Raw genomic sequence first — 12,201 nt, forward strand, 5'->3', positions numbered from 1 at the left:
AATCAGACTCACAAGCAACACCACATTTGGTTTGGAGTTTCTGCATAAAATTAAGAATCTTCAAAAACGAAGACACTGCGTATTATTATTATTATCATCATCATTAGTCCACACTTATTTAATGTATTTGGTGCAATAATAAAGCTTAAAGGATGTAACACTTTATCAATTCACTAGAGCCTTTGAGGGGGTGGGGGGAGGGGGGGGGGGTCTGCGAAGGTCATCTATGTGATTTGTTAGCGCTAAAGCAAACAGTTAATACACTTTGTTAAATGATTTACTTGGAAAAAAAACACCACAAAAAAGGGAATTTGGTTCCACTTTTTTGGGGGGGGGGGGGGGGGGTGTTTATACATGAACATACACCATTTTGGAACACTTGTCATTGCCTGAAAGGACATCACAAGGATCATGTGTTTGACAAAAAAAATAAAAATAACGGAAAGCTGACAGGCTACTTATACACTGCGGTCCTATAAAACTAGAACACTTCCTCAGTGCCGTCACTTTTTTTTTTTTTTTACAATCTGACTGGAAAATACGACAGGGAACGCCGAACCACCATTGGCATATTTGTGTGTGTCAAGCACCACAATTTGCAGTAATGTGCTGCGTTCTTATTGGCCGTTATGGTTGCTTCTTAAAGGTCTTTAAAAAGTCTTATTAAGTATACATGAGACCGATGAGACAATCATGGTGGTGGATGTTGCTTGGTTTTTTAGTTGCTCTAAGGTGCAATTATCATCAATAACTGGTGGGAGGAGCAAACACAAGTCTATTTTGAGCTTTGTGCACATCTCTAGTTTTTCTATTTATCATTAATAACTTGCAGGAGGAGCAATTGGAGGTTAGGTGAGCGCCAACAATCATGCTGGGCCAAAAAAACAGACTTGGACCAGAACGCTACCCTCCAATTTGGCGCTTATTCTGAGATACAGAATTGATGGTGGTGCATTTTGGTTTTGAAATGGATACAATTAACACACCACATATGATGGTGATCCCAGTGTACCCGCCTTTTTCAGGCTGATTTCAAAACATCACTCCTGTCCGAAGCCTTCTGTCTCCTCTATGGCAAACATGAGCTTCTCCTTGAGCTGCTCGTAGCTCTTATAAGGCGGAAGGTCCAATCTGTTGAAACTGGAGCACAGTGGAAAAGAAAAAAGAACGAATCATAATGAACCGTAATGTTAACATTGTGGTAATTGGACATGTGGACCACCATTGCTGGACTGCATCACATCCTCTTATATCGTTATCACATTTTGTAGATAAATTGATTCACTAATTGGATATTCGAGGTTAAAGTGTGCATGAGTTATCATGGCTCTTTGTGGACTCACCATGTGTGACTTCTGGGAAGCCAGTTTTCCTTTCCGACCTTCTCAATGCAGAACTTCTGGGGGCCATTGCTGCCTATAAAGTGAATGACAAGTCAGACTGAGGTCATTCATTCATTCATTCATTTTATACCGCCTTATTCTCATGAGGGTTGCGGGGGCTGTCTTCAGGCGAGAGGCAGGGTATAACCTGGACTGGTCGCCAGCCAATCACAGGGAACATATAGACAAACAACCATTCACACTCACATTCATACCTATGGACAATTTGGAGTCGCTAATTAACCTAGCATGTTTTTGGAATGTGGGAGGAAACCGGAGAAAACCCACGCATGCACAGGGAGAACATGCAAACTCCACACAGAGATGGCCGAGGGTGGAATTGAACTCGGGTCTCCTAGCTGTGCGGCCTGCGTGCTAACCTCTCACCCTTTATTCATTCATTGATTTTCTGCTGCTTATCCTCGCGAGGGTCGTGGGGGTGCTGGAGCCTATCCCAGCTGTCTTCGGGTGAGAGGCAGGGTACACCCTGGACTGGTGGCCAGCCAATCACAGGGCACATATAGACAAACAACCATTCACACTCACATTCATATCTATGGACAATTTGGAGTCGCCAATAAACCTAGCATGTTTTTGGAATGTGGGAGGACACCGGAGTACCCGGAGAAAACCCACGCATGCACGGGGAGAACATGCAAACTCCACACAGACATGGCCGAGGGTAGAATTTAACTTGGGTCTTGTAGCTGTGAGGCCTGCTTGCTAACCACTCGACTGCCGTGCAGCCCAACAGAAATATTGATACAAAAAAAAATCAATACTGTATATCAACCAGCTCTAGTAAATTTTTTTTGAAAAATGTCATAATACTGCATGAAAAAAGAAAAAAGCTTTTTTTTAAAAAAAAAAGCATTATTATGGCTCGTGAGTGATGATAATCATTGTTATTATTACAGAGGGAAAAAAAATTACAGTAATTGAAACTGAAATCATACTAGAAAGATATGAATGAATCACATTCAGGGTGGAATTGAACTCGTCTGCCGTGCAGTCCCAGACTGAGGTCATATAAATAAAACAAAAAAAAAAACAGAAACAAACATATTAATATATTACCCATGAGGTCAGCAAAGCCTCCTACAGGCAGACGGCAGGTACCAGTCACAAACTGCAACAGCCTCATCCTCTTCTCGTTGTCCATCTCTTTTATGAACTGCAGGGGGGGATAACGTTCCATATTGAAGGACAGCATAAATACTGACAACAACGCATGCTGATGTGCAGTGAACATAAATAGCAAGATCATCTCAGAACGTTCCGCTGACCTGCCAGAACCACATGATCTGCTTGGCGTTTCGAGTGTAGTGTCTGTAGATTGTGTTTCTTTGCCAGTCTGCCAAGTCGATCTCCTGCATGCCGCACAGCATCACCTGTAAGGACAAATCAATACTTCTCATATAAAATATGTTTGGACTGCCATGTATTGTGCAAATAGAGCAGATCAGATCCGGGTGTACGTGGGCATACCTCCAGTTCTTTGGCGTCAAAATACTGCAGGTATTGCTGTGGGAGGACCTCATTGAAGCCTTCAAAGAACGCTTGGGTCTGTTCTTCCACGCCTCGCGACAACCTCCACTCTGCTACCAACCTGGAATGGAATGGAATGGCCTTTATTGTTATTATACAGTAAACCTCGGATATATCGGACTCGGATATATCAGAAATTCGCTCACAACGGACAGATAAAAAAGAACCGATTTTTCTGTAATGCATTTCCAATAAAAATTCATTGCATATATCGGATTTTTTATAACGGATTTCGCCTATTTCGGACAAAATCTCCAGTCCCGTTCCAATGCATTTCCATTAAATTTCCCTCGCATATATCGGATGGCCGCATCGTGGTGCTCCGATTCACCGAATCGTGACAGGCCGCTATACGACGTCATTTGCAGCGTTTGCAGCGTTGCCTGCGCGTCCAGGTACATTGGAAACATAGTCAAGGAAGTGCCTTTTTATAACGGATAAAATCCGATTTACGCATATGCCGGATATAAATCTGATATATGCGTAAAACGGACATTTTCTGGTATACGCATATAACGGATTTCGCTTATATCGGACAAAACCAGTGGGAACAATTGAATCCGATATATCCGAGGTTAACTGTATACAAGATGTACAACAAAATTGGAGAAAACAAAAAAAGTATATAAAGTAGAGTAAAAAAGACAATTTAACAAGATATATACAAGATATATACAAGATATCCAAAATATACACATAGTATTGCACAGGAGCTTATGCAGGAGCAGATATATTAATTTTAATGCAATGATCAATGGGTCATAGTGCAATAATAAAATCCGAAATAAAAATAAAATAAGTGTATTTTTTAAAACATACATTCTATATGTCATAATTATAATACATTGTATTTATTAATTTCAGGTTTGTTTAAAAAAAAATCGGGAAAATCAAGTGTTGTCAGTGTTTAAATACGCGTACAGCAAGTGCAGCGTTGATACCTGATATACTCTTCTTTGTTCTCCTCCGTGACTTGGATGTCTCCGCCTCCGGGTTTCAGATCGTGAGTGCTGATTTCCCCTAAAATTTCCTTGTCGACACAGAAGAACATTTCCAGGCCACACTCTTCGATGTTGTTGTCCCTACGGGTGCCACATGGACGATGACATCACAGTATTAGACCTTACTGTGTAATAATTGTGTGTAATACTTTGTTCTTATACTCAGTATAGTTACTCCAGACCCTGTGCAATATCTGATCAACCTCCATGTGCAATATTAAGGGCTCTAAATGCAATATACTAAGTTCTATGTGAAGTATTTCCATAATGCCTCATATTAACTCTCTAACAAGATCTCAGTGTATAGACTGGTCATATATCTCATCTCGTTTCATATTATCTACATACTTTATTGTATATAACTCTGGGGAAAACTGTTGATTTTTGTTAATACTTGTTGTTTATATTGTTTATTTTTCTATATTGTGTATTTTGTACTGCTTAACTGACTCTGTACTCTTTAAAATACTTTAAAGGGACTTTAAAATACACATACAGTACACTGCTTACATTTGGATATACTTTAGAGAAGTAGTGTACAGCAGATTACTTATCTACTGTAAATCAACACATAGCCATTATTGTGTAAATAACTGGCAGTAGGATGTTCGGCACTTTGCACTTTCCTCCACCTTCCTTCCTTCCATTACAGTTTGCACTTTCAACAAGGCGAAATTCACGTTTCGCTCAATAAACTGCAGCTCCCCGTGCCAGCATCACTCATGCAGCCCCAGATCATGACACTACCACCACCACGTTTGACTGTATACAAGTTGTACACCCTGTTTACTCTCCATTGTCCCTTCATAAGATATACTATAATTAAAAAAATGCTTGCTGAAATGTGAGGCGTGTACTCAGAACTTACTTAATCCACATAAGAGAGTTGTAGAACTCCGGGTCCACTGACTCCAGGTCTTTAAGGGCTAAAGGTTTATTCAGGATGCGCTTATAAAATGGTAACGAGAAACCTGTGTCGATGAACTTGCCGTGGAAGAGTGCCTAAAAAGAAGATAGAACAGGAATTCAGTTGGAATGTTGTACTTGTCAGATGAACTGGTTGATAGAATTTCTCCAAGGACTAACCATGGCGATAAAGCGGCCAATGAACTTGAAATATTTAAGGTGGTCGGGGTTGATGTAGGAGGCCGGGTTGATCTGAAGACAGTAGTTTTCTTTTCCGGCGTATTCAAACAGACAGTACATAGGGTTCAGCACCTCATGGGACAGTAGGAAAAACCACTCCCTGGAAAAGACGGGGGGGTTCTAGTCCAACACGAATTCACACTTCGACTTTGATTGTGTTGATACTTGCCTGGCAACGCCTCCGTAGTCAAGACCTTCTTCTCCAGGGAAGATGATCCACAGTCTTCGTCGTAAATCCTGAGCATTGAAGCTCATGATCTAAAATGTAAATATGTATACATGTATATATATACTCATGCATCATCATTGGTAATTGTACTTGTACCAGGAACAAGGAATCGGTTAATCTAAATTCTTCCTACTAATATTCTCCATAGTAGCCAGCCTAATTATCATGGTTGGTTAAGATTACACCATCTCACGCCTTCTCTCCTCCCTCCATGCTACTTGTGTCTGTGGGAGGGATGGAGGCGTGGGTGCGCCTGGTCTACAAAATTAGAGCCCGATATCTTCTTCACAATACAATATTAGTGAATGTTATTTTTGGGGGGGGGGGGGTAAGACACTTTGCATGCCTTCTGAGCTGTGTTTCATTGCACCTGGTTGCCGGTGTCGGCCATGTTGTAGACTTGGCTTAGCTATCCTGCAGTCCATTGGTCAGTTTCAGTAAGGAAATCCAGAATTTTTGATCCATAAATTTTGTGGCGGGGCTGCACGACGGTTGAGTGGTTAGCGCGCAGACCTCACAGCTAGGAGACCCAAGTTCAATTCCACCCTCGGCCTTCTCTGTGTGTGTACTCCGATTTCCAGAAACATGCTAGGTTAATTGGCGACTCCAAATTGTCAATAGATATGAATGTGAGTGTGAATGGTTGTTTGTCTATATGTGCCCTGTGATTGGCTGGCGACCAGTCCAGGGTGTACCCTGCCTCTTGTCCGATGGGATAGGCTCCAGCACCCCCGCCACCCTCATGAAAAAAAAATGAATGAATCTCCATTAAGTTCATCCTGGCTGCACAGCGGATGAGTGGGTAGCGCTCAGACCTCACAGCTAGGTGACCCAAGTTCAATCTCTGTGTCGAGTTTGCATGTTCTCCCCGTGCATGTGTGTGTTTTCTCCGGGTACTCCGGTTTCTTCCCACATTCCAAAAACATGCTAGGTTAATTGGCGACTCCAAATTGTCCATAGGTATGAATGTGAGTGTGAATGGTTGTTTGTCTATATGTGCCCTGTGATTGGCTGGCGACCAGTCCAGGGTGTACCTCTTGCCTATCGCCCGAAGACAGCTGGGATAGGCTCCAGCACCCCCCCCTGCCCCCCAACCTTTACAAGATTTCCAGTACTGTGTAAATCGTATTTAATTAGAAAAATTGCTTACCTGCTGGAACGAGTCCTCAAACAGAGTTTTTCGTGACACAGTGATCTTGATGTGCTGAGGCAGTGACAGTTGCTGAAGACATGAGGATATCCTGTGTTATGTTGCCATTTCATACTACTTTAATGTATACAGTAAATCAGGCAAACCAAAAGCAAAGCAAAGTAAGCAAAGACCATAATTACTCCTAACCGCCGTTGCAAGATGGTTGTCTTTAATTGTGAAGTCTTTCAATGTGATGCGGATACAGATAATCCCTCTCACTTTTGTTAAAACTGCACCACTTTGAAATGTCTGTCTTTTTGTTAGTGGACAATTGCACAAGTTCTCATAATAATAATTGGCTGAGCACATGTTTTTATGATCATTTCAGATGTAATTTCATTGAAAGGTAGCGTCATGATTATAGGAAGTCTGAATTACCGTATTTTCTGGACTATAAGTCGCTTCGGAGTATAAGTCGCACAGGGCCAAAAATGCATTATTTGGTAGAAAAAAACATACATAAGTCGCACTGCAGTATAAGTCACATTTTTTGCGAGTAATTTATTTTACAAACTACTTGACCAAAACAGACATTACGTCCTCTTGGAAGGCAAGTTCTAACAATAATAAAAGAATAGAGAACAGGCTAAATAGGTGTAAGATATTCTAACACAATGGTTATTCAGCTACACAAAAAATTAACATGAACAGAAAAGGTGTCCAGTGTTTATGTAAATAACCAGTTTTTTCATTTATAAGTTGCTATAAGTAGCCAACCTATGAAAAAAAGTGTGACTTATAGTCCGGAAAATACAGTAATCCATACTCCCTATAATTATGAAGCTACCTTTCAATAAAATTACACCTGAAATGATTATTAAAACATATGTGCTCAGCCAAACCGGGTTATATATAAACACATGTACTGTTTAGGATTCATACCTGGCACCAGAATCTGAAGTATTGTACTTTGGCTTTGAAGTCTCTAACGTATGTGATCTGGGGTCCATTTTCACTGTAAACAAATAAGTACAACTTTTAAAAGCATGAATTTATCAAGTTTAAACCCTGTTGCATTTAAAGTTATATACAGTATTTTACATACAGTGCATCAATACTACATGAATAGGTAAGGTTCCAATAGGTCTGTTCACAAAACCTGTTTTTCTGCACCTACAACCACATGACTATACAGTACTGTGACACTTTAAGTGTAAGGTGGCACCGTGCATGGTATTTATGACCATGAGTCACCTGAGGTATTATGTCTGACTGTCAAAACAACAAAAAGGGCATCCCTTGGTTGTTAAAATACAGCGATAGTTCTATAAATAGAGGAGTGACTCATAATGTAACAGGCATGTTCCCAATGAATACCTTGAAACTAAAGCAGCCTGCTGCTAAACAATAGAGAAAATGATCTGTACTATGACATACAATGATCAAAATTTTAAGACTAGTGGTATTTGAAAAAAAATGCAAGACTTTACATTTTGCACTGTTGGGAAAAATGTGGATTCAATGTCACCAGCCCTTCAACTCCACAAAATTGTCAATTCTGAATTTGCACCAGAGCAACAAACATGGGACATTGAAGGGTGGAAGAAAGTTTTATTCTCTGAGGATAAAAATAGAACCTTGGATGGATGGATGGCTGGATCGATAGATAGATGAACTTCCTTTATTGTCATTGCACAATAACACAGCAGTGAAATTGCCAATTAAATGTCGTTGCCTGGCTCCCATGTAATAAATAATAATAATAATAATGTAGAGAATAAATAGATGAACAACAATGTACAGCGTAAACAGTAATTTGTACAAATAATTTAGAATAAATAATAATAATTTACGTTTTTGCATGTGCGTGTGGGCAGGTTGAGGGGCTTATTTGGCATTCAGCAGTCTGATGGCCAGGGGGAAGTAGCTGTCTCTAAACCTGGTTTAAACCTTAACGGTTTTGATGGGTTCCAATGTTACTGGCATTGATCCCACCTGCCATCACGATCTGGGTTCAGTGGGAAAAATAGTGCTTCAGGTTGTGCATGGGGTATCAAAATGGCAGATGTCGAGATGTTGCCAGTGGGTTTCTCTCATGCCCTCATCTGTGTGGTCATGACTGCGGTGATGATGATGCAGTTCACAACGCCTTTATTCCAGGGGAAGTCACATTCTCACTAAAATCCTGAAGATACTGGCATCCAGCACGTTGAAACCAATTTTTGAGAAGATGAACAAGTGATGCAGCTACTCATCAATGAGTCCTTTTGTGAACATTTTGTTTCAATTTATGGGTTTTTCGAGTTCAAGTTTTGATGAGCTAATGAACAACCTATTAGTTTAGTGGTTGTTTGCAATAAACTGCTTACTTTTATTCTTTCTGCAATCTGTAACTCTACTTTGAAACTCTGTAAGATCCAACAGTGCAAAATATCAATTCGTGCAATTTTTCAGTGAGTGTGAGTGAGTGTATTTTCAGACATACAGTGAAGATTTTCCAGTGCGAGGGTCGATGTAGGTGGTGGTTCTCCTGTTGTGGTCTACGAAATAGGGAATACCGTCGACGGTAAACCTCATTTCCCAGCCCTCTGGAAGTGGCTTCTCATTCAACAAGCTAAAAAAAGAATGACATACAGTACATATATCTCATTTAGTATTGTTTTGATCAGTTCTAGGCTTTAATGAAGGCAAATTTAAATTGACAGGAGTGTTCATTGTAGAACGAACCCTTGTGTCCGTGGGTCTTCCCACTGTGTCGAACGTGTAGGATGATGCACAAAATACACCCGGCCATTGCTGTCTGTTCTCTTCTCTAAAACAACAAAGCATAAATTAATAAACTCCATAACAGATCACACAAATAATGTAAAAAATATACTACTTTTGCTACAATGCACATTATTAAGGGAAACAGATTTATGCATGCAAACCAACATGTGGCGAATAACACCCTAAGTGAGTCAGAGCTTTTCTTCCCGTCACTCAGACATACCAGTGACACATATAATGTATGATCTCAAAGGTTGGGCAAGTCGTCAGTCCTCACAGACGAGGAGATACCATCCAACTTCTACTGCTTATCTGAGGTCGGGTCGCAGGGGCACCAGCCCAATCAGCGAGGCCCAGACTTCCCTTTCCCGAGCTACTTCATCCAGGTCCTCCCGGCGGAACTCGAGGCATTCCCCAAGGTCTTCTACCGGTTGGACGTGCCTCCTCAGGGAGGCGTCCAGGACGCATCCTAAAAAGATGCCCAGGCCACCTCATCTGGCTCCTCTCAATGCGGAGGAGTAGCGGTTCTACTCCAAGTCTCTCCCGGATGACAGTGCTTGTCAACAAAAACTCATTTCGTCCGCTTGTACCGGCAATCTTGTCCTTTTAGTGACTAATGGTCATGACCATAGGTGAGGGTAGGACTATTTTGTATTAGATTACTATATTAGATTAATTACTTTATTAGATTAATGGCCACCCCCGACACCCATCAGTGGTTTGACACAACATGAGCTGGCCCGTGGGCTCAGGAAAGGTAGGGGATTGTAATTTTACTGACAATTAAAAATGACTTTTTGGAAAAGAATCTTTTAAAGGTGGACAACACTTCAACAGTAAAGACCTGTTGGTGTAATACTGTGGACGGTAATATTAGTACTGGTGTTAGCATGAGAGAGAACCTACCCCATCCATGTGGTAGAGGCCCAAGAGGATCATACTCCTTATTCTGTGCAGCTGCCGTCTGGTCCTGTGTCTGTATAAAAGACGCACATTTAAACATGTTGCAAACAAGCAAGTCTATGTTTGTAAAACATATGCAGCATTTCTGGAAATGCTGGTTTTTCACCTATATTAAAGAGCAGCATTTCTTTTGCAATGGAAAAACAACATAGAACAACATGTATCATGGAATGTCGGAGGAAACCGGAAGCTGTCTTCGGGCAAGAGGTGGGGTACACCCTGGACTGGTTGCCAGCCAATCACAGGGCACATATAGACAAACAACCATTCACACTCACATTCATACCTATGGACAATTTGGAGTCGCCAATTAACCTAGCATGTTTTTGGCATGTGGGAGGAAACCGGAGTACCCGGAGAAAACCCACGCATGCACGGGGAGAACATGCAAACTCCACACTGAGATGGCCGAGGGTGGAATCGAACTCGGGTCTCCTAGCTGTGTGGCCTGCGTGCTAACCACTCGACCGCCGTGCTGCCTGTGACAACAACTTACTTTCTCGAAAATATGCAAAGTCAACAAGGGTTTCAATAAATCATTATGATGTCTCACCCCAAATATGAACCTCTGGTTGAACTGTTGCATGGCGCCCTGCAGCTGGCTACGCTGGTGCTGCCATTGCTCGTAGTTACGTACAGTCTCCACCGTGGGGCGCTGCCACGTAGTGGTCCGCGTGATGTGGTCGACAAAGTAAACACGGCCCATCTGATCAATGCGACGCTCCCAGCTAGAGACAGAGTTGAATACTTTTGTAATGTAAAAGTTCTTTCCAAAATAAAATACAACAGGGGGGGGGAAATGAAGGCGTCCTTACCCTGGTGGTAACGGTTCTGGGCGCTCCCATGTTGTTCTCTTTTCAACATGGTCAACAAAATATAACCTGCCGTTCTGGTCCACCCTTTGCTCCCAGCTTGATTGAAACACACAAAGTGAAGAAGACATTAATAAACGGCTCCAAAGATTAAAAGCAAAACCAGAGAAAGTTATATTTAAGACTCAAAATATGAACTAACCCGGGAGGTAAAGGTCCGGAGTTGACTGCAGGCACCCTGGAGTTAACAGCAGGGCCAATGTTGCTGGTTGGCTGTCTGGTTGCTGGAGGTCCGGAGCTGGTAGCTGTAGATGCGGTGGCGTTCCTGTCGCTCGTTGAAGGACTAGAGTCTGGTGCTGCTGAAGGTCCTGGGACAGTAGTAGTACGCACTGGTGTCTCTGAACCTGGCTGAACGTTGCTGCTTTCGGTTGGTGCAGAGCTATTGCTGGTAGATGCTTAACAGGGAACATAGGCCACTATTAACTTAGTTTACAATACTTGGCTTGCTTGTTTATAAGGCTGAGAAAAGCAGACCTGGTGAAGAGGTGGGTCTACGTGGGGTTGGAGGTGGAGGCCGGGAGGGCCGAGGTGGTCGCAGAGGGCGCACGCTTCCAGTCGACACCCTCGGAGAACCGGCGATGGTCCCTGACCTTCGCCCCCGAGGAGATGAACGGTGTTCTATGCTGTCCACAGTGGGGGAACTGTCTCGGCTCTGTCTGTGAGCACAAAGCAATGCACAATAATTCAATAGAAATTATAAACTGGAAGTGACACTAACAAATGTAAGCGTCCATGCTATTCATACCTTGGCGTATGCTCTCCATTGGGCTGCTGTGAGTCTCCATTTGACATATCTGAAAAACAGGAAATGAATTAGTTTTTCCACCATAAACGCCCACAACTAAGAGTTAGGACTCACTCTGATGGTCGACTTCAGCTTTGGCAAACATCTCGGGGTCAACTGTCATGCCATCCAAGCAGACGCACAGGTCTCCCACCACATCCGTTTGGTCTCTGTCTGCACATAGTTGGATGGTCTGCACCACCTGAGAGACTACATTTAATGAAGGAAGGAAGGAAGTATTAACTAGAGTTAATACAATGCACAACGATGAGCCAATTCAAGAAACAATACAAGCAGTTGATGTTTGCTAAATACAAGGATGAAGAGTCTTGAACCAGTCATGATGTGCTATATATATCACTATATTGACACTTA

At 42.1% G+C, this 12,201-nt stretch overlaps 1 protein-coding gene across 1 annotated transcript in view; it reads right to left on the reverse strand.

Annotated features, from left to right (window-relative positions):
* The window catches only part of itchb (itchy E3 ubiquitin protein ligase b), an 18,287-nt gene continuing 6,086 nt past the window's right edge, over nucleotides 1-12,201 (reverse strand). The window contains exons 5-24 of the mRNA XM_058084622.1: nucleotides 11,902-12,036; nucleotides 11,788-11,836; nucleotides 11,517-11,698; nucleotides 11,185-11,437; nucleotides 10,986-11,081; nucleotides 10,724-10,898; nucleotides 10,114-10,183; nucleotides 9,166-9,250; nucleotides 8,924-9,052; nucleotides 7,381-7,453; nucleotides 6,457-6,528; nucleotides 5,247-5,335; nucleotides 5,018-5,177; nucleotides 4,800-4,933; nucleotides 3,872-4,012; nucleotides 2,871-2,991; nucleotides 2,669-2,773; nucleotides 2,460-2,556; nucleotides 1,344-1,416; nucleotides 1-1,140 (exon numbers count right to left, since the gene is read on the reverse strand). Of these exons, the coding sequence (XP_057940605.1) occupies nucleotides 1,041-1,140; nucleotides 1,344-1,416; nucleotides 2,460-2,556; nucleotides 2,669-2,773; nucleotides 2,871-2,991; nucleotides 3,872-4,012; nucleotides 4,800-4,933; nucleotides 5,018-5,177; nucleotides 5,247-5,335; nucleotides 6,457-6,528; nucleotides 7,381-7,453; nucleotides 8,924-9,052; nucleotides 9,166-9,250; nucleotides 10,114-10,183; nucleotides 10,724-10,898; nucleotides 10,986-11,081; nucleotides 11,185-11,437; nucleotides 11,517-11,698; nucleotides 11,788-11,836; nucleotides 11,902-12,036 (2,339 nt within the window). The 3' untranslated portion in view covers nucleotides 1-1,040. The remainder of the gene's footprint in view (nucleotides 1,141-1,343; nucleotides 1,417-2,459; nucleotides 2,557-2,668; nucleotides 2,774-2,870; nucleotides 2,992-3,871; nucleotides 4,013-4,799; nucleotides 4,934-5,017; nucleotides 5,178-5,246; nucleotides 5,336-6,456; nucleotides 6,529-7,380; nucleotides 7,454-8,923; nucleotides 9,053-9,165; nucleotides 9,251-10,113; nucleotides 10,184-10,723; nucleotides 10,899-10,985; nucleotides 11,082-11,184; nucleotides 11,438-11,516; nucleotides 11,699-11,787; nucleotides 11,837-11,901; nucleotides 12,037-12,201) is intronic.

This window comes from Doryrhamphus excisus, chromosome 10 (genome assembly GCF_030265055.1).
Source record: "Doryrhamphus excisus isolate RoL2022-K1 chromosome 10, RoL_Dexc_1.0, whole genome shotgun sequence".
In the NCBI taxonomy this organism is placed as follows: domain Eukaryota; kingdom Metazoa; phylum Chordata; class Actinopteri; order Syngnathiformes; family Syngnathidae; genus Doryrhamphus; species Doryrhamphus excisus.